This window comes from Oncorhynchus tshawytscha, unplaced genomic scaffold (genome assembly GCF_018296145.1).
Source record: "Oncorhynchus tshawytscha isolate Ot180627B unplaced genomic scaffold, Otsh_v2.0 Un_contig_2655_pilon_pilon, whole genome shotgun sequence".
NCBI lineage: Eukaryota > Metazoa > Chordata > Actinopteri > Salmoniformes > Salmonidae > Oncorhynchus > Oncorhynchus tshawytscha.
The window spans coordinates 31,534-54,689 of record NW_024609219.1 but is presented as its reverse complement, the minus strand read 5'-3'; the positions used below and the strand labels follow the sequence as shown (position 1 = coordinate 54,689).

Below are 23,156 nucleotides of genomic sequence, written 5' to 3'. Positions count from 1 at the left end.
ACAGCCAATAGAGATGCTTGACTCTAAACAAACACACACTGAGTATATGAACAGAAAGAGAACAGAGACTGTTAATAATGGAGGCCTATTGTACAGCCAATAGAGATGCTTGACTCTAAACAAACACACACTGAGAATATGAACAGAAAGAGAACAGAGTCTGTTAATAATGGAGGCCTATTGTACAGCCAATAGAGATGCTGACGATGTACAGAGCAAAGAGGGAAAAACACAGTCTAAAGGGTTTCAATCCTTCCAGCCATCCAGTCTTACTACAGTGTTATGGTGAGTTATCATATTGTCAGGGTACTTAGTGTTATAGTGTAGTATTATGGGGTCATTAAGTGTTATAGTGTAGTATTATGGGGTCACTAAGTGTTATAGTGTAGTATTATGGGGTCACTAAGTGTTATAGTGTAGTATTATGGGGTCACTAAGTGTTATAGTGTAGTATTATGGGGTCACTAAGTGTTATAGTGTAGTATTATGGGGTCACTAAGTGTTATAGTGTAGTATTATGGGGTCACTAAGTGTTATAGTGTATTATGGGGTCACTAAGTGTTATAGTGTATTATGGGGTCACTAAGTGTTATAGTGTAGTATTATGGGGTCACTAAGTGTTATAGTGTATTATGGGGTCACTAAGTGTTATAGTGTAGTATTATAGGGTCACTAAGTGTTATAGTGTATTATGGGGTCACCAAGTGTCATAGTGTAGTATTATGGGGTCACTAATTATTATAGTGTAGTATTATGGGGTCACTAAGTGTTATAGTGTATTATGGGGTCACCAAGTGTCATAGTGTAGTATTATGGGGTCACTAATTATTATAGTGTAGTATTATGGGGTCACTAAGTGTTATAGTGTATTATGGGGTCACCAAGTGTCATAGTGTATATTATGGGGTCACTAATTATTATAGTGTAGTATTATGGGGTCACTAAGTGTTATAGTGTATTATGGGGTCACCAAGTGTCATAGTGTAGTATTATGGGGTCACTAATTATTATAGTGTAGTATTATGGGGTCACTAAGTGTTACAGTGTATTACGGGTCACTAAGTGTTATAGTGTGTTATGGTGTAGTATTATGGGGTCACTAAGTGTTATAGTGTGTTATGGGGTCACTAAGTGTTATGGTGTAGTATTATGTGGGTCACTAAGTGTTATAGTGTATTATGGGGTCACTAAGTGTTATGGTGTATTATGGGGTCACTAAGTGTTACAGTGTATTATGGGGTCACTAAGTGTTATAGTGTGTTATGGGGTCACTAAGTGTTATGGTGTAGTATTATGTGGGTCACTAAGTGTTATGGTGTATTATGGGGTCACTAAGTGTTACGGTTTATTATTATGTCGGTCACTAACACTAAGTGTTATAGTGTATTATGGGGTCACTAAGTGTTATAGTGTGTTATGCGGTCACTAAGTGTTATGGTGTAGTATTATGTGGGTCACTACACTAAGTGTTATGGTGTATTATGGGGTCACTAAGTGTCATAGTGTATTATGGGGTCACTAAGTGTTAGTGTATTATGGGGTCACTAAGTGTTATAGTGTATTATGGGGTCACTAAGTGTTATAGTGTAGTATTATAGGGTCACTAAGTGTTATAGTGTATTATGGGGTCACCAAGTGTCATAGTGTAGTATTATGGGGTCACTAATTATTATAGTGTAGTATTATGGGGTCACTAAGTGTTATTTTGTGTTATGGGGTCACTAAGTGTTATGGTGTAGTATTATGTGGGTCACTAAGTGTTATAGTGTATTATGGGGTCACTAAGTGTTATGGTGTATTATGGGGTCACTAAGTGTTACGGTGACTAAGTGTTATAGTGTGTTATGGGGGTCACTAGGTGTAGTATTATGTGGGTCACTAAGTGTTATGGTGTATTATGGGGTCACTAAGTGTTACGGTTTATTATTATGTCGGTCACTAAGTGTTATAGTGTATTATGGGGTCACTAAGTGTTATAGTGTAGTATTATAGGGTCACTAAGTGTTATAGTGTATTATGGGGTCACCAAGTGTCATAGTGTAGTATTATGGGGTCACTAATTATTATAGTGTAGTATTATGGGGTCACTAAGTGTTATAGTGTATTATGGGGTCACCAAGTGTCATAGTGTAGTATTATGGGGTCACTAATTATTATAGTGTAGTATTATGGGGTCACTAATTATTATAGTGTAGTATTATGGGGTCACTAAGTGTTATAGTGTATTATGGGGTCACTAAGTGTTATGGTGTATTATGGGGTCACGAAGTGTAATGGTGTATTATGGGGTCACTAAGTGTTATAGTGTGTTATGTGGGTCACTAAGTGTTATAGTGTATTATGGGGTCACTAAGTGTTATGGTGTATTATGGGGTCACTAAGTGTTATAGTGTATTATGGGGTCACTAAGTGTTATAGTGTATTATGGGGTCACTAACTAAGTGTTATAGTGTATTATGGGGTCACCAAGTGTCATAGTGTAGTATTATGGGGTCACTAATTATTATAGTGTAGTATTATGGGGTCACTAAGTGTTATAGTGTATTATGGGGTCACCAAGTGTCATAGTGTAGTATTATGGGGTCACTAATTATTATAGTGTAGTATTATGGGGTCACTAAGTGTTATAGTGTATTATGGGGTCACCAAGTGTCATAGTGTAGTATTATGGGGTCACTAATTATTATAGTGTAGTATTATGGGGTCACTAAGTGTTATAGTGTATTATGGGGTCACCAAGTGTCATAGTGTAGTATTATGGGGTCACTAATTATTATAGTGTAGTATTATGGGGTCACTAAGTGTTATTTTGTGTTATGGGGTCACTAAGTGTTATGGTGTAGTATTATGTGGGTCACTAAGTGTTATAGTGTATTATGGGGTCACTGTATTACGGGGTCACTAAGTGTTATAGTGTTATGGTGTAGTATTATGTTTATAGTGTGTTATGGGGTCACTAAGTGTTATGGTGTAGTATTATGTGGGTCACTAAGTGTTATAGTGTATTATGGGGTCACTAAGTGTTATGGTGTATTATGGGGTCACTAAGTGTTACAGTGTATTACGGGGTCACTAAGTGTTATAGTGTGTTATGGGGTCACTAAGTGTTATGGTGTAGTATTATGTGGGTCACTAAGTGTTATGGTGTATTATGGGGTCACTAAGTGTTACGGTTTATTATTATGTCGGTCACTAAGTGTTATAGTGTATTATTATGGGTTCACTAAGTGTTATAGTGTATTATGGGGTCACTAAGTGTTATAGTGTGTTATGCGGTCACTAAGTGTTATGGTGTAGTATTATGTGGGTCACTAAGTGTTATAGTGTATTATGGGGTCACTAAGTGTTATGGTGTATTATGGGGTCACTAAGTGTTATAGTGTATTATGGGGTCACTAAGTGTTATAGTGTATTATGGGGTCAATAAGTGTTATAGTGTAGTATTATAGGGTCACTAAGTGTTATAGTGTATTATGGGGTCACCAAGTGTCATAGTGTAGTATTATGGGGTCACTAATTATTATAGTGTAGTATTATGGGGTCACTAAGTGTTATGGTGTATTATGGGGTCACGTGTATTATGGGGTCACCAAGTGTCATAGTGTAGTATTATGGGGTCACTAATTATTATAGTGTAGTATTATGGGGTCACTAAGTGTTATGGTGTATTATGGGGTCACGAAGTGTAATGGTGTATTATGGGGTCACGAAGTGTAATGGTGTATTATGGGGTCACTAAGTGTAATGGTGTGTTATGGGGTCACTAAGTGTTATGGTGTAGTATTATGTGGGTCACTAAGTGTTATAGTGTATTATGGGGTCACTAAGTGTTATGGTGTATTATGGGGTCACTAAGTGTTACGGTGTATTACGGGGTCACTAAGTGTTATAGTGTGTTATGGGGTCACTAAGTGTTATGGTGTAGTATTATGTGGGTCACTAAGTGTTATGGTGTATTATGGGGTCACTAAGTGTTATGGTGTATTATGGGGTCACTAAGTGTTACGGTTTATTATTATGTCGGTCACTAAGTGTTATAGTGTATTATTATGGGTTCACTAAGTGTTATAGTGTATTATGGGGTCACTAAGTGTTATAGTGTGTTATGCGGTCACTAAGTGTTATGGTGTATTATGGGGTCACTAAGTGTTATAGTGTAGTATTATGTGGGTCACTAAGTGTTATGGTGTATTATGGGGTCACTAAGTGTAATGGTGTATTATGGGGTCACTAAGTGTTATAGTATGTTATGGGGTCACTAAGTGTTATGGTGTAGTATTATGTGGGTCACTAAGTGTTATAGTGTATTATGGGGTCACTAAGTGTTATAGTGTATTATGGGGTCACCAAGTGTCATAGTGTAGTATTATGGGGTCACTAATTATTATAGTGTAGTATTATGGGGTCACTAAGTGTTATAGTGTATTATGGGGTCACCAAGTGTCATAGTGTAGTATTATGGGGTCACTAAGTGTTATGGTGTAGTATTATGGGGTCACTAAGTGTTATGGTGTATTATGGGGTCACGAAGTGTAATGGTGTATTATGGGGTCACGAAGTGTAATGGTGTATTATGGGGTCACAAAGTGTTATAGTGTGTTATGGGGTCACTAAGTGTTATGGTGTAGTATTATGTGGGTCACTAAGTGTTATAGTGTATTATGGGGTCACTAAGTGTTACAGTGTATTACGGGGTCACTAAGTGTTATAGTGTGTTATGGGGTCACTAAGTGTTATGGTGTAGTATTATGTGGGTCACTAAGTGTTACGGTTTATTATTATGTCGGTCACTAAGTGTTATAGTGTATTATTATGGGTTCACTAAGTGTTATAGTGTATTATGGGGTCACTAAGTGTTATAGTGTGTTATGCGGTCACTAAGTGTTATGGTGTATTATGGGGTCACTAAGTGTTATAGTGTAGTATTATGTGGGTCACTAAGTGTTATGGTGTATTATGGGGTCACTAAGTGTTATGGTGTATTATGGGGTCACTAAGTGTTATAGTGTAGTATTATGTGGGTCACTAAGTGTTATGGTGTATTATGGGGTCACTAAGTGTTATGGTGTATTATGGGGTCACTAAGTGTTATAGTGTAGTATTATGTGGGTCACTAAGTGTTATGGTGTATTATGGGGTCACTAAGTGTTATGGTGTATTATGGGGTCACTAAGTGTTATAGTGTATTATGGGGTCACTAAGTGTTATAGTGTATTACCATACTGTCAGTATAGGACTCACTGGTTTGGGGGTCATGGCTGCTGTCTCTGTCTTGTAATGTAGGGTATTTGAGTGTAACACACACACACACACACACACACACACACACACACACACACACACACACACACACAGCGTTGAGTGCACTCTAGTAGAGACAGATGGGGTGACTGATAGTGGTGGGCTTTAGGGTTGTTGTACTTGGTACTACTGATGTACATTAGCCAGACTTCAGAGGGAGTTGGATGAAGAGAGTCTGTCTGTCTGACGCTTAAATGGAACCAACAGCCCCACGCCTGATGCATCTGGTCTGTCGTTGGTCAGCCAGCATCAGGCCCTGCGTGCTTCTTCTGCTCTGACAATAATGATACGACAAGACTGAAAACTAACTAAATGGCAGCCTGAAAAACAACCATTTCTCCTTCTGCTAACATATCAGGGAAGGGAAATGAACACCAGCCGAATGCTGGTCCATTTTGTCATTGGCTGGTAGAATGTCTGTATTCCTAGCAGACACGTTGACGAGTGGTCCCACAGTTCAGACCAAAGTCCCACAGTCCCAAAAGTCCCAGTTCAGACCAAAAGTCCCACAGTTCAGACCAAAAGTCCCACAGTTCAGACCAAAAGTCCCACAGTTCAGACCAAAAGTCCCACAGTTCAGACCAAAAGTCCCACAGTTCAGACCAAAAGTCCCACAGTTCAGACCAAAAGTCCCACAGTTCAGACCAAAAGTCCCACAGTTCAGACCAAAAGTCCCACAGTTCAGACCAAAAGTCCCACAGTTCAAAAAAGTCCCACAGTTCAGACCAAAAGTCCCACAGTTCAGACCAAAAGTCCCACAGTTCAGACCAAAAGTCCCACAGTTCAGACCAAAAGTCCCAAAAGTCAGTTCAGACCAAAAGACCAAAAGTCCACAGTTCAGACCAAAAGTCCCACAGTTCAGACCAAAAGTCCCACAGTTCAGACCAAAAGTCCCACAGTTCAGACCAAAAGTCCCACAGTTGGGTAGAGAAGTGGGGACTGGGTAAAGAGAGGGGGTCCGGGTAGAGAAGGGGGACCGGGTAGAGAAGGGGGACCGGGTAGAGAAGGGGGACCGGGTAGAGAAGGGGGGGACCGGGTAGAGAAGGGGGGGACCGGGTAGAGAGGGGGAACCAACAACAGCTTCACTAACACCTGTTGTTAACCATCAGGCCAGTGTTAACCTTCGACCTCGATGTGTCTTAACAACAGCTTAGTCTGTCAGTAGGTCTTTGTTAATGTGGTCCGTAACCTTGTTTTACGAGAACATTTTGGGTGTTTTTAATGACTGGCCTCTCTTGTCCCTGTCTGTGTGTTCCTCAGATGGACAGGTTCGCCAGTATCCGTATCCCGGGCAGTAAGAAAGAGCGTCCTCACCTCCCTCACGTCAAACACTCCTCCTCGTCTGAATGGTCTTCCTCCTCCGCTGAGTTTGAGGAACTGTCCTCCAAGATCACCTCAGAACAGGAGATACTGGGCCTCTTTGAGAAGATGATGGTAGGGGATGGATGGATGGATGTGTGTGTGTCTCTCTGTCTCTCTCTCTGTCTCCTCTCTCTCTCTCTGTCTCCTGTCTCTCTCTCTCTCTCTCTGTCTCTCTGTGTGTGTATTTGAGAAGATGATGGTAGGGGATGGATGGATGGATGTGTCTGTGTCTCTCTCTCTGTCTCCTGTCTCTCTCTGTCTCCTGTCTCTCTCTCTGTCTCCTGTCTCTCTCTCTGTCTCCTGTCTCTCTCTGTCTCCTGTCTCTCTCTCTGTCTCCTGTCTCTCTCTCTCTGTCTCTCTCTCTCTCTCTCTCTCTCTCTCTCTCTGTCTCTCTGTGTGTGTATTTGAGAATATGATGGTAGTACGTTATGTTGCTGCAGGGCATGTTCTCAGAGTCAGACATACTGACAGTTTCACATTCAACATACATACCGTTACTTCCTGTCTTCTGACCGCCCTCAGGGAGGTGTTATAGGGGGAAATACAGACTAGAGTCAATAATGGAACACACACACACACACACACACACACACACACACACACACACACACACACACACACACACACACACACACACACACAGTTGTCTCTACGGGATTCTGGGACATTCAGGATTGTGGTTTTTCAACACGTTTTTACATCAGCTTGGTATTAAACTGAGGTGAGGTGCATTGTGGGTTTTTATACCTTGGTCTTCAACGTTTGTTTGCTTCACGACGTCTCTGACTCTTCCTGGTCCTGCAGACAGACACCGTTCCGTTTTCCCGTGTGAGGTGAGGTGCATGGTGGGGTTTTTACACCTTTCCTCTCTTCAAAAGAAGAGACATTTCATTCACAAGAACATCCAATCACAGTGACAACATCTCTTGGTCTCGTACTCCAATGAAAAAAAAAAGTTTTTCCATAAAACCCCAAACTCGGTCTTATAGCAAGCTTCCTGGTCATGCGGACAGTTCCGTTTTGTTAGTCAGGACGACGACAAAAAGGTGTTCATTCCGCAGACTCTCGGGTCACGGTGCCTTCGTAGATATTTTCTTTTCTTCTTTCACTTTCAAAAGTAGAGAATATCTCGTTCATCAGACCATCCAATGGACAGAAAACCTCTTCAACTCATTTTCCTCAAAAGAACATCCAATTATAAAGTTTCATAAAGATGTCTTGTTGGGTTGTTTTTTTTTCTTTTCTCTCTCTGACCTCTGACCTAGTGTTCCGGTGGGGGAGGATTTAAAAAGCTTGTCTCCCTCGGCAACGGAACTGTTGTGTCTGACGTTCCAAACGGAATCCTATTTCCTGTAAGGGTTTACTGTTCTATGGCCCATAGGTGCTCTGGTCACAATTAGGGCACTATGTAGGGAATAGGGTGCCATTCGAGTCAAATCCTGAAAGAAAATGTCACCCGGGATTTACCTGAATCTGTGTGGCGGGCTCTGTGTGGCGGGCTCTGTGTGGCGGGCTCTGTGTGGCGGGCTCTGTGTGGCGGGCCTGTGTGGCGGGCTCTGTGTGGCGGGCTCTGTGTGGCGGGCTCTGTGTGGCGGGCTCTGTGTGGCGGGCCCTGTGTGGCGGGCTCTGTGGCGGGCTCTGTGTGGCGGGCTCTGTGTGGCGGGCTCTGTGTGGCGGGCTCTGTGTGGCGGGCTCTGTGTGGCGGGCTCTGTGTGGCGGGCTCTGTGTGGCGGGCTCTGTGTGGCGGGCTCTGTGTGGCGGGCTCTGTGTGGCGGGCCCTGTGTGGCGGGCCCTGTGTGGCGGGCTCTGTGTGGCGCTGCCTTAGAAGATTGACTTGCTGAAATGGGTTGATTCCCAAATAGCAACTTTAATATAGTGCACTACTTTAGACTTTTGAGAAGTAGTGTGCATGTAGGGGATACGGTGCCATTTGGGAAGCACCCTTGATGACATGGGTGATGCGTTAAGCACCCTTGGTGATGCGTTAAGCACCCTTGGTGATGCGTTAAGCACCCTTGGTGACATGGGTGATGCATTAAGCACCCTTGATGATGCGTTATGCGCCCTTGATGACATGGGTGATGCGTTAAGCACGCTTGGTGATGCGTTATGCACCCTTGATGATATGGGTGATGCGTTAACCACCCTTGGTGATGCGTTATGCACCCTTGGTGACATGGGTGATGCGTTAACCACCCTTGGTGATGCGTTATGCACCCTTGGTGACATGGGTGATGCGTTAAGCACCCTTGGTGATGCGTTAAGCACCCTTGGTGATGCGTTAAGCACCCTTGGTGATGCGTTAAGCACCCTTGGTGATGCGTTAAGCACCCTTGGTGATGCGTTAAGCACCCTTGATGCGTTAAGCACCCTGATGCGTTAAGCACCCTTGGTGCCATGGGTGACTCATCCCGAAACACAACCCAACCAAGCCGCACTGCTTCTTGACACAATGTCCACTTAACCCGGAAGCCAGCCTCACCAATGTGCACGGCCCACCACAGGCGTCTCTAGAGCATGATGGGACAAGGACATCCCTGCCGGCCAACGCCGGTAGTGACTCACACAGCTCTGCTACGGAGAGGTGATGGGGACAACACCGGTAATGACTCACACAGCTCTGCTACGGAGAGGTGACAGGGACAACACAGGTAATGACTCACACAGCTCTGCTACGGAGAGGTGACAGACAACACCGGTAATGACTCACACAGCTTTGCTACGGAGAGGTGACAGACGACACCGGTAATGACTCACACAGCTCTGCTACGGAGAGGTGACAGATGACACCGGTAATGACTCACACATCTCTGCTACGGAGAGGACAGGGACAACACCGGTGACTCAGCTCTGCTATGACAGGGACAACACCGGTAATGACTCACACAGCTCTGCTACGGAGAGGTGACAGATGACACCGGTAATGACTCACACAGCTCTGCTACGGAGAGGTGACAGATGACACCGGTAATGACTCACACAGCTCTGCTACGGAGAGGTGACAGACGACACCGGTAATGACTCACACAGCTCTGCTACGGAGAGGTGACAGACGACACCGGTAATGACTCACACAGCTCTGCTACGGAGAGGTGACAGACGACACCGGTAATGACTCACACAGCTCTGCTACGGAGAGGTGACAGACGACACCGGTAATGACTCACACAGCTCTGCTACGGAGAGGTGACAGACGACACCGGTAATGACTCACACAGCTCTGCTACGGAGAGGTGACAGACAACACCGGTAATGACTGCTCTGCTGGAGAGGTGACAGATGACACCGGTAATGACTCACACAGCTGACAGGGACAACACCGGTAATGACTCACACAGCTCTGCTACAGATGGCAGACGACACCGAATGACTCACACAGCTCTGCTACGGAGAGGTGACAGGGACAACACCGGTAATGACTCACACAGCTCTGCTACGGAGAGGTGAGATGACCGGTTTTCTGCTAAAGGTGACAGACGGTTTCAGTGGGAGAGGTGACAGACGACACCGGTGAATCCCAGCTCTGCTAGAGAGGTGACAGACGACACCGGCTAATGACTCAAGGCTAAGAGAAGACTGGATGAAGCTCTGCTACGGATGAGGAGACAGCTGGATGATGTCCTGGCCGTTCTTCTAATGACTGGAATGAAGGCTGAAAAGGGTAACATGACTGTGATCCGGTTTTAAAAAAGGTTTCTGGATGAAGAATCCCTCAGACTGTTGGCTAAAGGAAGGCTGGATGAAGGCTGGATGAAGGCTGGATGAAGGCTAGATGAAGGCTAGATGAAGGCTGGATGAAGGCTGGATGAAGGCTGGATGAAGGCTGGATGAAGGCTGGATGAAAGCTGGATGAAGGCTAAAGGAAGGCTAAAGGAAGGCTAAAGGAAGGCTAAAGGAAGGCTAAAGGAAGGCTAAAGGAAGGCTAAAGGAAGGCTGGATGCCGTCTTGCCAGATCGACCTATTGATTCCATAAGGAAAGTGTTTCAAGGCCAGCTGCAGAACGGGCCAGCTGCAGAACGGGCCAGCTGCAGAACGGGCCAGCTGCAGAACGGGCCAGCTGCAGAACGGGCCAGCTGCAGAACGGGCCAGCTGCAGAACGGGCCAGCTGCAGAAGCTGCAGAGCGGGCCAGTTCCAGAGCGGGCCAGTTCCAGAGCGGGCCAGAGCTGCCAGAGAGCGGGCCAGTTGCAGAGCGGGCCAGCTGCAGAGCGGGCCAGTTGCAGAGCGGGCCAGTTGCAGAGCGGGCCAGTTGCAGAGCGGGCCAGTTGCAGAGCGGGCCAGCTGCAGAGCGGGCCAGCTGCAGAGCGGGCCAGCTGCAGAGCGGGCCAGCTACAGAGCGGGCGGGCCAGTTGGAGAGCGGGCCAGTTTCCATTGACTCGTCAGTTGCTTTCTCTAAAGAGGCCATGATAAGCTAACCTCGTCCGACAACTACACAGTCGTGAAGGCTAACTTTCATCTTTAGGTATATACACACACACACACACACACACACACACAGAGAGTTTCGTCTTCAGAGCTCCGTGTCCTCTAACCTCGCCAGCTGACATGGATACAGTTTAAACCTTCGTCTCTTCCTCCTCCTCCTCTTCCTCCTCCTCTTTGTCCTCTCTTCTCAAACAACGTTTCTCCTTCCTCTCTTCTTAATCGATCCAATCCCAGCCCAGTGCTTTCTACGAGGGAATGATTGGACCGTTGCCCGTGGAGACCAGACATTACAGGAAGCTCCATAACACTTCTGATGACACGCTGTTGAAAGAGCTGGACCGTGTGTGTGTGAGACTGTGTGTGTGTGAGACTGTGTGTGTGTGTGTGTGTGTGTGAGACTGTGTGTGTGTGTGTGTGTGTGTGTGAGACTGTGTGTGTGTGAGACTATGTGTGTAACAAGGTTATTATAGAAAACCAAAACCCCCCAAAATAATGAAAAAATAAATATATAAATGAACAAACAAAACAACCGAAACCATCTTTGACTCCAAAACGAACTAAAATAAAAACCGTCACGAATTCTGCTCAGTTCCAGTTTAATGGGGGTGTTGAGGCATTTTATTTGACTAATTAGGTTTAAGTTCCTGAATCTGACGGGTCACGGCGAGGTTGATTTGATCATTTAGATCGTTTTTGATCATTTAGAAGGGAGACTCGGCGAGGTTGATTTGATCATTTAGAAGGGAGACTTGGCGAGCAGCACTGCAGATATTGACTAGTAGGATAAAGCAATGGACTGTGGAGGAGTGGAGTCTAGGGGAGGTGAATCTGCCACGGTTTAAAATCGGACACCTGTTGTGGATTTCCAACGGATCAACAGGGCAGTGTTGCCGTAGTTTATCAAATATTGTCTTTATAATGTCGGAAATAAACATGTTTATATCACACACTCACATATTGAAATCATTATGTATGTGTAAACGTTGTACAATCGATTAGAGAACCTGAAATATCACATTTATACGTCTACTGTTCACCACAGCAGATTTGGTTCCAGGTTTCAGTCGTGTCTTTGGTCACATTCTCCTTGGTCAAACAAAAACAGCCTGATGATTGGTTGACAATAGAGCCTCAAATGAAAAACAGCCTGATGATTGGTTGATAATAGAGCCTCCCACAATGCAGGCGATGGCTGCAGGATGAAGTTGAAGAGCAACAGCATCAACCTATAGACTACCTGGTCCTGATTACACATAGAAGTAGACCTATAGACTACCTGATTACACATAGAAGTAGACCTATAGACTACCTGGTCCTGATTACACATAGAAGTAGGTCTATAGGCTACCTGGCCTGATTACACATAGAAGTAGACCTATAGACCACCTGATTACACATAGAAGTAGACCTATAGACTACCTGATTACACATAGAAGTAGGTCTATAGACTACCTGATTACACATAGAAGTAGACCTATAGACTACCTGATTACACATAGAAGTAGACCTATAGACTACCTGATTACACATAGAAGTAGGTCTATAGACTACCTGATTACACATAGAAGTAGGTCTATAGACTACCTGATTACACATAGAAGTAGACCTATAGACTACCTGATTACACATAGAAGTAGGTCTATAGACTACCTGATTACACATAGAAGTAGACCTATAGACTACCTGGCCCTGATTACACATAGAAGTAGACCTATAGATTACCTGGCCCTGATTACACATAGAAGTAGACCTATAGACTACCTGATTACATATAGAAGTAGACCTATAGACTACCTGGCCCTGATTACACATAGAAGTAGACCTATAGACTACCTGGCCCTGATTACACATAGAAGTAGGTCTATAGACTACCTGATTACACATAGAAGTAGGTCTATAGACTACCTGATTACACATAGAAGTAGACCTATAGACTACCTGGCCCTGATTACACATAGAAGTAGACCTATAGACTACCTGGCCTGCACATGCAAATGTAGGCCTATAAATATTCCCATTTGGGGATCTGATTAGTATTTCTGATTGTCTTAACTCACCATCACTGTGGAGCTTCTCAGAGTATTTTTTCTTCACCTCTAAACAGTAAACGAAGTCTGTTTTTACATCCTTTGAGAATGACAGTGTTTAGCTTGCTTGAGAAATAATTTCGGCTCTCTTTCGATAACCACTCGGCATGAAAGGGGGCAAAACGTTTAATGCTCGGATCCGGGGAAACCATAAAATAAGCCTACCTGATTACTCTTATCCATCACCCACTATAGTCTACAGCTCTGTCTGTCTGTCTGTATGGAGCTCACTTGAGGAGAAACTTTGAGGGCCCAGAATATTTTATACAATGTAGCAAGTTAGCTAGTGTGAGCTTCAGACCTGACACAAGTTAATAGTTGATACAATGTTTCAAGGAGTTTCAGACCTGACACAAGTTAATAGTTGATACAATGTTTCAAAGAGTTTCAGACTGGATTTTAAGTTAATAGTTGATACAATGTTTCAAAGAGTTTCAGACTGGACACAAATTAATAGTTGATACAATGTTTCAAGGAGTTTCAGACCTGACACAAGTTAATAGTTTATACAATGTTTCATGGAGTTTCAGACTGGACACAAGTTAATAGTTGATTCAATGTTTCAAAGAGTTTCAGACTGGACACAAGTTAATAGTTGATACAATGTTTCAAAGAGTTTCAGACTGGACACAAATGAATGCGTATTAAGATCATAACTGGCAGATCAGTAGAAATGGTCAGATAACTTGGCACTCCAAATGGAAAAGGTTGCAGACCACTGGTGTAGCCTGTTACCGGCAACTTCAGGAGAGTAATGGCAGAATCTGTGAAGGCCAGCAGCAGGGCCAGTTTTTCCTTCTGGTTTGGCTATATTGATCTCTGGCTCCCTCTTGAGTCATTTGTGTCCAGTTTGTGTAAGTGCTTAAAGCATCAGACAAGCTCAGTAGCAACATACAGTTGACTTTATTAACACACAGGGTACGTCTATATATGGAAAAATACAAGTTTAAACATTTCAACCAATCGATTGATCTAAAGACCAGATTCGGTCTGTTGCCCGTCTGTATCTTCTCTGGGCTGTTGCCTGTCTGTCTCTCTGTATCTTCTCTGGGCTGTTGCCTGTCTGTCTCTCTGTATCTTCTCTGGGCTGTTGCCTGTCTGTCTCAATGTGCCTTCTCTGTCTGCCTGCCTGTCTCTCTGTATCTTCTCTGGGCTGTTGCCTGTCTGTCTCTATGGTCTCTGGGCTGTTGCCTGTCTGTCTCTATCAATGCCTGTCTGTCTCTCTGTATCTTCTCTGGGCTGTTGCCTGTCTGTCTGGTCTCTCTGTATCTTTGGTCTCTGGGCTGTCTGTCTCTATGGTCTCTGGGCTGTTGCCTGTCTGTCTCTATGGTCTCTGGGCTGTTGCCTGTCTGTCTCTATGCTGTGTGCCTGTCTGTCTCTATGTCTCTGGGCTGTTGCCTGTCTGTCTCTATCTGGGCTGTATCCTGTCTGTCTCTTTGGTCTCTGGGCTGTTGCCTGTCTGTCTCTATGGTCTCTGGGCTGTTGCCTGTCTGTCTCTATCTGTCTCTCTCTGGGCTGTTGCCTGTCTCTGTCTGTATCTTCTCTGGGCTGTTGCCTGTCTGTCTCTCTCTATCGTTTCTGGGCTGTTGCCTGTATCTACCATTGTCAATGTCACCTTTCCAAGGCCCCAAGAGAACAGGCCATCACACAGTCAGGACGCTACACCACTGGGGTTCCATCCCAAATGGCACCCTATTCCTTACATCGTGCACTACTTTAGACCAGAGCCCTATAGAACCCTATTCCCTATATAGTGCACTACTTTAGACCAGAGCCCTATAGAACCCTATTCCCTATATAGTGCCCTACTTTAGACCAGGACCCCATTTTTGGGATGCAGTATGGATCTCTCTTCTCTTTTCATGTTGGCTGTTTCCGTTTTAATACGGCATAACTTTGTTTTCACTTCCTGAAGGACAAAATGGAACAAAATGGTCAGTCAGTCAGTCACCCAACAGAGATGCTATTTAAACAATGATTTCCTATGGAATTCTACGGTTCTACCTCCGCGACGCTTATTCTGAAAATACAAAAGCAATTAACCTCTAGCGTCGAGCAATCCCGTATCCGGGAGCGTAATTATAGCCTCAAGCTCATTACCATAACGCAACGTTAACTATTCATGAAAATCGCAAATGAAATGAAATAAATATATTGGCTCTCAAGCTTAGCCTTTTGTTAACAACACTGTCATCTCAGATTTTCAAAATATGCTTTTCAACCATAGCAAAACAAGCATTTGTGTAACAGTATTGATAGCTAGCATAGCATTAAGCCTAGCATTCAGCAGGCAACATTTTCACAAAAACAAGAAAAGCATTCAAATAAAATCATTTACCTTTGAAGAACTTCAGATGTTTTCAATGAGGAGACTCTCAGTTAGATAGGAAATGCTCAGTTTTTCCAAAAATATTATTTGTGTAGGAGAAATCGCTCCGTTTTGTTCATCACGTTTGGCTAAGAAAAACCCGAAAATGCAGTCATCACAACGCCAAACTTTTTCCAAATGAACTCCATAATATCGACAGACACATGGCAAACGTTGTTTAGAATCAATCCTCAAGGTGTTTTTCACATATCTATTCGATGATAAGTCATTCCTGGCAGTTTGGTTTCTCCTCTGAACCAAATGGAAAAATGCACGCACCTGGAGATTACGCAATAGTTTCGACGGAGGACACCGAGCGGACACCTGGTAAATGTAGTCTCTTATGGTCAATTTTCCAATGATATGCCTACAAATACGTCACAATGCTGCAGACACCTTGGGGAAACGACAGAAAGTGCAGGCTCATTCCTTGCGCATTCACAGCCATATAAGGAGACATTGGAACACAGCGCCTTCAAAATCTGGGGCATTTCCTGTTTGAAATTTCATCTTGGTTTCGCCTGTAGCATCAGTTCTGTGGCACTCACAGATAATATCTTTGCAGTTTTGGAAACGTCAGAGTGTTTCCAAAGCTGTCAATTATATGCATAGTCGAGCATCTTTTCGTGACAAAATATCGCGCTTAAAACGGGAACGTTTTTTTAATCCAAAAATTAAAAGAGCGCCCCCTATATCAAAGAATTTTTAAACAATGATTTCCTATGGAATTCTACGGATCTACCTCCGCGATGCTTATTCTGAAAATACAAAAGCAACTAATGATATGGCCTTTTAAATACGTACTTTTAAATACGTGCTTGCAGCTAGTTCATTAACTGCACAGGTGGTATGTTTTAATCCAATGTGCTTTTTAAAGTGGGAAGATGAATGAAATGTCAAGACATTTTGTTGAAGCCAGTGGATTTTCCAGTAATAACAGAGGTTTTTCTGGCTTCGAGATCAACCCCGAGATGTTCACACCAGATGTCCAGGATGGATTCTTCTCAGGGCTCCAACATGGAGATGTTCAGGATGGATCCTTCTCAGGGCTCCAACATGGAGATGTTCAGGGTGGATCCTTCTCAGGGCTCCAACATGGAGATGTTCAGGGTGGATCCTTCTCAGGGTTCCAACATGGAGATGTTCAGGATGGCTCCTTCTCAGGCCTCCAACATGGAGATGTTCAGGATGGATCCTTCTCAGGGCTCCAACATGGAGATGTTCAGGATGGATCCTTCTCAGGGCTCCAACATGGAGATGTTCAGGATGGATCCTTCTCAGGGCTCCAACATGGAGATGTTCAGGGCTCCAACATGGATCCTTCTCAGGGTTCAGGATGGATCCAACATGGAGATGTGTTCAGGATGGATCCTTCTCAGGGCTCCAACATGGGCTTCTCAGGGCTCCAACATGAGATGTTCAGGGTGGATCCTTCTCAGGGCTCCAACATGGAGATGTTCAGGTGGATCCTTCTCAGGGCTCCAACATGGAGATGTTCAGGATGGATCCTTCTCAGGGCTCCAACATGGAGATGTTCAGGATGGATCCTTCTCAGGAGATGTTCTCCAACATGGAGATGTTCAGGATGTTCAGGGTGGAGATCTTCTCAGGGCTCCAACATGGAGATGGATTCAGGAACATGGAGATCAGGATGGATCCTCTCAGGGCTCCAACATGGAGATGTTCAGGGTCCAAACATGGAGATGTTCATGGAGATGTTCAGGGTGGATCCTTCTCAGGGCTCCAACATGGAGATGTTCAGGGATGGCTCCTTCTCAGGGCTCCAACATGGAGATGTTCAGGGTGGATCCTTCTCAGGGCTCCAACATGGAGATGTTCAGGATGGATCCTTCTCAGGGCTCCAACATGGAGATGTTCAGGATGGATCCTGGATGGATCCTTCTCAGGGCTCCAACATGGAGATGTTCACCTTCTCAGGGTTCCAGATGTTCAGGATGGATCCTTCTCAGGGTTCCAACATGGAGATGTTCAGGATGGATCCTTCTCAGGGCTCCAACATGGAGATGTTCAGGATGGCTCCAGGCCTCTCAGGGCTCCAACATGGAGATGTTCAGGGTGGATCCTTCTCAGGGCTCCAACACGTCCTTTAATGTGAAACCAGTTCAGCTCTGTTACTGGGAGACAACCGCTCAGAGTGGGCTTCAACTTTGAACCTGCCTAGCATATATTTATCTCTCCACATCTCTCTCTCTCTCCACATCTCTCTGTCACGAGAATTAGGTTCTCAAATGTTCATTCCCCAATTCATTTAAATGACTCTGTCTGCGACCAGGATTTGTAAGATACTGGTTGGAATGAAAACAGACAGAGGCCCAGTCCACAATAGTCAAATGTTTATTCATGGGCACAGAACAAAGACCTTCATTTTATAGTGACACACATACTTCCACACAAAACATTAGTTATCATACGCCCACACTGTCCTGGAGGTTCTACCCAGCCGACATAGGGAGACACCCTGGGAGGTTCTCAGTGCCGAGACCCTGGGAGGTTCTCAGTGCCGAGACCCTGGGAGGTTCTCAGTGCCGAGACCCTGGGAGGTTCTCTGTGCCGAGACCCTGGGAGGTTCTCTGTGCCGAGACCCTGGGAGGTTCTCTGTGCCGAGACCCTGGGAGGTTCTCTGCGCGAGACCCTGGGAGGTTCTCAGCGCCGAGACCCTGGGAGGTTCTCAGCGCCGAGACCCTGGGAGGTTCTCAGCGCCGAGACCCTGGGAGGTTCTCTGCGCCGAGACCCTGGGAGATCTCAGTGCCGAGACCCTGGGAGGTTCTCAGTGCCGAGACCCTGGGAGGTTCTCAGTGCCCCAGCCAAGGTCGGCCCCGAATCTTCCTCAGACAGTCTGTTATCAAGACACTAGATATATTGTCACCAAAACATTAATTCTGACTACGAACTACACTCTCAGATATAATTCTACTGACTAAATCATACACAGCATTAAAATCTAATGATTCTAATCAATTTCATACTATCATATGGTCTCGGAGGGTAATATTCTAATCATATAATTATATTAACACTCTCTCTTCTCTCTCTCTGTCTCTCTGTCTCGCTCTCTCTCTGTCTCTCGCTCTGTCTCTCGCTCTCTCTCGCTCTCTCTCTCGCTCTCTCTCTCGCTCTCTCTCTCTCGCGCTCTCTCTCTCGCTCTCTCTCTCGCTCTCTCTCTCGCTCTCTCTCGCTCTCTCTCGCTCTCTCTGTCTTCGCTCTCTCTCGCGCTCTCTCTGGCTCTCTCTCGCGCTCTCTCTCTCTCTCTCGCTCTCTCTCGCTCTCTCTCTCTCTCGCGCTCTCTCTCGCTCTCTCTCGCTCTCTCTCGCGCTCTCTCTCGCTCTCTCTCGCGCTCTCTCTCGCTCTCTCTCGCGCTCTCTCTCGCGCTCTCTCTCGCGCTCTCTCTCGCGCTCTCTCTCGCGCTCTCTCTCGCGCTCTCTCTCGCGCTCTCTCTCGCGCTCTCTCTCGCTCTCTCTCGCGCTCTCTCTCGCGCTCTCTCTCGCTCTCTCTCTCTCTCTCTCGCTCTCGCTCTCTTTCTCTTCTCTCTTCTCGTTTTCTTTCGCTCGCTCTTCGCTTCTCTCGCTCTCTCGCTTTCTCTTCGCTTTCTCTTCGTTTCTTTCGTTCTTTCTTTCGCTTTCTCTCGCTTTCTTCTTCGCTTTCTTTCTTCGCTTTCGCTTTCCTTCGCTTTCTTCTTCGCTTTCTCTTCTCTTCTCGCTTCTCTTCAAGCTCTCTCTCGCTCTCTCTCGCTCTCTCTCTCGCTCTCTCTCTCTCTCTCTCTCTCTCGCTCTCTCTCTCGCTCTCTCTCTCGCTCTCTCGCTCTCTCTCTCTCGCTCTCTCTCTCTCGCTTCTCTCTCGCTCTCTCTCGCTCTCGCTCTCTCTCGCTCTCTTCTCTCTGTTCTCTCTTCTCTCTTCTCTCTGTTTCTCTCTCTCTCCTCTCTCCAGGAGGATATGAACCTGAATGATGACAAGAAGGCTCCCCTGAGAGAGAAAGATCTGACCACCAAGAGAGAGATGGTTATCCAGTACATTGTTACTGCCTCCAAAACAGTAGGTGGAGAGTTATGGTTCATAATGTGGTAGGAAACTGAGGCTCTGAGTGGTGTGTGTGTGTAGCAGGGAACTTAGACTCCGAGTGGTGTGTGTGTGTGTAGCAGGGAACTTAGACTCTGAGTGGTGTGTGTGTGTGTGTGTGTGTGTAGCAGGGAACTTAGACTCCTAGTGGTGTGTGTGTGTGTAGCAGGAACTTAGACTCTGAGTGGTGTGTGTGTGTGTAGCAGGGAACTTACACTCTGAGTGGTGTGTGTGTGTGTGTAGCAGGGAACTTAGACTCTTACTGAGTGGTGTGTGTGTGTGTGTGTGTAGCAGGGAACTTAGACTCTAGTGGTGTGTGTGCAGGGAACTTAGACTCCTAGTGGTGTGTGTGTGTGTGCAGGGAACTTAGACTCTGAGTGGTGTGTGTGTGTGTGTGTGTGTGTAGCAGGGAACTTAGACTCTGAGTGGTGTGTGTGTGTGTGTGTGTTAGACTCTGAGTGGTGTGTGTGTGTGTAGCAGGGAACTTAGACTCCTAGTGGTGTGTGTGTGTGTGTGTAGCAGGGAACTTAGACTCCTAGTGGTGTGTGTGTGTGTAGCAGGGAACTAGCAGGGAACTTAGACTCTGAGTGGTGTGTGTGTGTGTGTGTGTGTGTGTGTAGTTAGACTCTGTGGTGTGTGTGTGTGTAGCAGGGAACTTAGACTCTAGTGGTGTGTGTGTGTGTGTGTGACTCTGTGGTGTGTGTGTGTAGCAGGGAACTTAGACTCCTAGTGGTGTGTGTGTGTGTGTGTGTAGCAGGGAACTTAGTGGTGTCTCTGCTCGGTGTGGTTCAGGCCTGGCTCGTATCAGGGTGGTGTCTCTGCTCGGTGTGGTTCAGGCCTGGCTCGTATCAGGGTGGTGTCTCTGCTCTGTGTGGTTCAGGCCTGGCTCGTATCAGGGTGGTGTCTCTGCTCGGTGTGGTTCAGGCCTGGCTCGTATCAGGACATCAGACTGGCCAGGCTAGAGAGGCCAGGATGGGTCATAGTGCAGGGTAGACATCAGAGAGGCCATTTTAGAGAGACCAGGATGGGTCATAGTGCAGGGTAGACATCAGACTGGCCATGTTAGGGAGGCCAATGATGCCTCTTAGCTGGGGTCAATTAGCACCCCATTCCCGATATATCAGTCTGGTAGGCACGTATCAACTGTCCCTGCAGTCTGTCCTCTGTGTTAAATATCCCCTGTTGGCCCGTTACACCATCACAGGGTTGAAATATAATTCCACTACCTGATCTAACTGCTACCTGATCTAACTGCTACCTGATCTAACTGCTACCTGATCTAACTGCTACCTGATCTAACTGCTACCTGATCTAACTGCTACCTGATCTAACTGCTACCTGATCTAACTGCTACCTGATCTAACTGCTACCTGATCTAACTGCTACCTGATCTAACTGCTACCTGATCTAACTGCTACCTGATCTAACTGCTACCTGATCTAACTGCTACCTGATGTAACTGCTACCTGATGTAACTGCTACCTGATGTAACTGCTACCTGATGTAACCACAAACCATGACCTAATCTACCGTTACCTAATCTAACCATTACCTAATCTAGCCACTAACCATTACCTAATTTACCTGATCTACCATGACCTAATCTAACCACTAACCATTACCTAATCTAACCATTACCTAATCTAACCACTAACCATTACCTAATCTAACCACTAACCATTACCTAATCTATCCATTACCATATCTACCCTCTACCTAATCTACCACGACCTAATCCTGCTTTTGGCTGGTTTTGCTGTAGTTGTTTTATCTTGTTTGTTCGCTTTCACGCTCACTCTGTCTCTGCCTCTTTCTCTCTCTCTCTCCTCTCTCCCTCTTTCTCTCCCTCTCCTCTCTCCCTCTCCTCTCTCTCCCCCTCCTCTCTCCCTCTTTCTCTCTCCTCTCCTCTCTCTCTCTCTCTCTCCCCCTCCTCTCTCCCCCTCCTCTCTCCCTCTTTCTCTCTCCTCTCTCCTCTCTCTCCCTCTCCTCTCTTCTCTCTTCTCTCTTCTCTCTCCCTCTCCTCTCTCTCCCTCTCTTCTCTCTCCCCCATCTCTTCTCTCCTCTCTCCTCTCTCTCCCTCTCCTCTCTCCCTCTTCTCTCTCCCTCTCCTCTCTCTCCCCCTCCTCTCTCCCTCTTTCTCTCTCCTCTCTCCTCTCTCCCTCTTTCTCTCTCCTCTCTCCCTCTCCTCTCTCCCTCTTTCTCTCCCCCTCCTCTCTCCCTCTTTCTCTCTCCTCTCTCCCTCTTTCTCTCTCCTCTCTCCCTCTCCTCTCTCCCTCTTTCTCTCCCCCTCCTCTCTCCCTCTTTCTCTCTCCCTCTTTCCTCTCCTCTCTCTCCCTCTCCTCTCTCTCCCTCTCCTCTCTCTCCCTCTCCTCTCTCTCCCCCTCCTCTCTCCCTCTTTCTCTCTCCTCTTTCCTCTCCTCTCTCCTCCTCTCTCTCTCACACCTGGCATATGAAACCACCAGTTAGTGTTAAATTATAGAGCGCTTGGCCCACCATCCTTGGAGGATGTGATAATGTTGGAGTGCTGGAAGATATTGGATGATTCATTGTTGTTCATGGTGTCTGCTGCTCTCTGGATGGTCCTCGTGTCTGGAGTTTCAATGAGCTTCAACCTGTTTCCTTCTTTCTCTCCCGCACCCTATTCCCTATAGAGGGCACTACTTTAGACCAGAGCCCTATTCCCTATAGAGGGCACTGCTTTATACCCTATTCCCTATAGAGGGCACTACTTTAGACCAGAGCCCTGTGGCACCCTATTCCCTATAGAGGGCACTACTTTAGACCAGAGCCCTGTGGCACCCTATTCCCTATAGAGGGCACTACTTTAGACCCTATTCTTTAGACCCTATTCCCTAGAGGGCACTACTTTAGACCAGAGCCCCGTGGCACCCTATTCCCTATAGAGGGTACTACTTTAGACCAGAGCCCTGTGGCACCCTATTCCCTATAGAGGGCACTACTTTAGACCCTATTCCCTATAGAGGGCACTACTTTAGACCAGAGCCCTGTGGCACCCTATTCTCTATAGAGGGTACTACTTTAGACCAGAGCCCTGTGGCACCCTATTCCCTATAGAGGGCACTACTTTAGACCCTATTCCCTATAGAGGGCACTACTTTAGACCAGAGCCTTCTGGCACCCTATTCCCTATATAGGGCACTACTTTAGACCAGAGCCCTAATGAACCCTATTCCCTATATAGTGCACTACTTTAGACCAGAGCCCTAATGAACCCTATTCCCGATATAGTGCACTACTTTAGACCAGAGCCCTAATGAACCCTATTCCCTATAGAGTGCACTACTTTAGTCCAGAGCCCTATGGAACCCTATTCCCTATATAGTGCATGACCTTAGACCAGAGCCCTATAGAACCCTATTCCCTATAGAGTGCACTACTTTAGTCCAGAGCCCTATGGAACCCTATTCCCTATATAGTGCACTACTTTAGACCAGAGCCCTATAGAACCCTATTCCCTATATAGTGCACTACTTTAGACCAGAGCCCTATGGAACCCTATTCCCTATATAGTGCACTACTT

At 45.8% G+C, this 23,156-nt stretch overlaps 1 protein-coding gene across 2 annotated transcripts in view; it reads left to right on the top strand.

Annotated features, from left to right (window-relative positions):
- The window catches only part of LOC121844444 (protein diaphanous homolog 3-like), a 76,661-nt gene extending 57,030 nt beyond the window's left edge, over positions 1-19,631 (top strand). For both annotated transcript variants that reach the window (XM_042314539.1, XM_042314538.1), the window contains 2 exons: positions 6,562-6,735; positions 19,487-19,631. In XM_042314539.1, the coding sequence (XP_042170473.1) occupies positions 6,562-6,735; positions 19,487-19,624 (312 nt within the window). In that variant the 3' untranslated portion in view covers positions 19,625-19,631. The remainder of the gene's footprint in view (positions 1-6,561; positions 6,736-19,486) is intronic.
- The last annotated feature ends 3,525 nt before the right edge of the window (positions 19,632-23,156 follow it).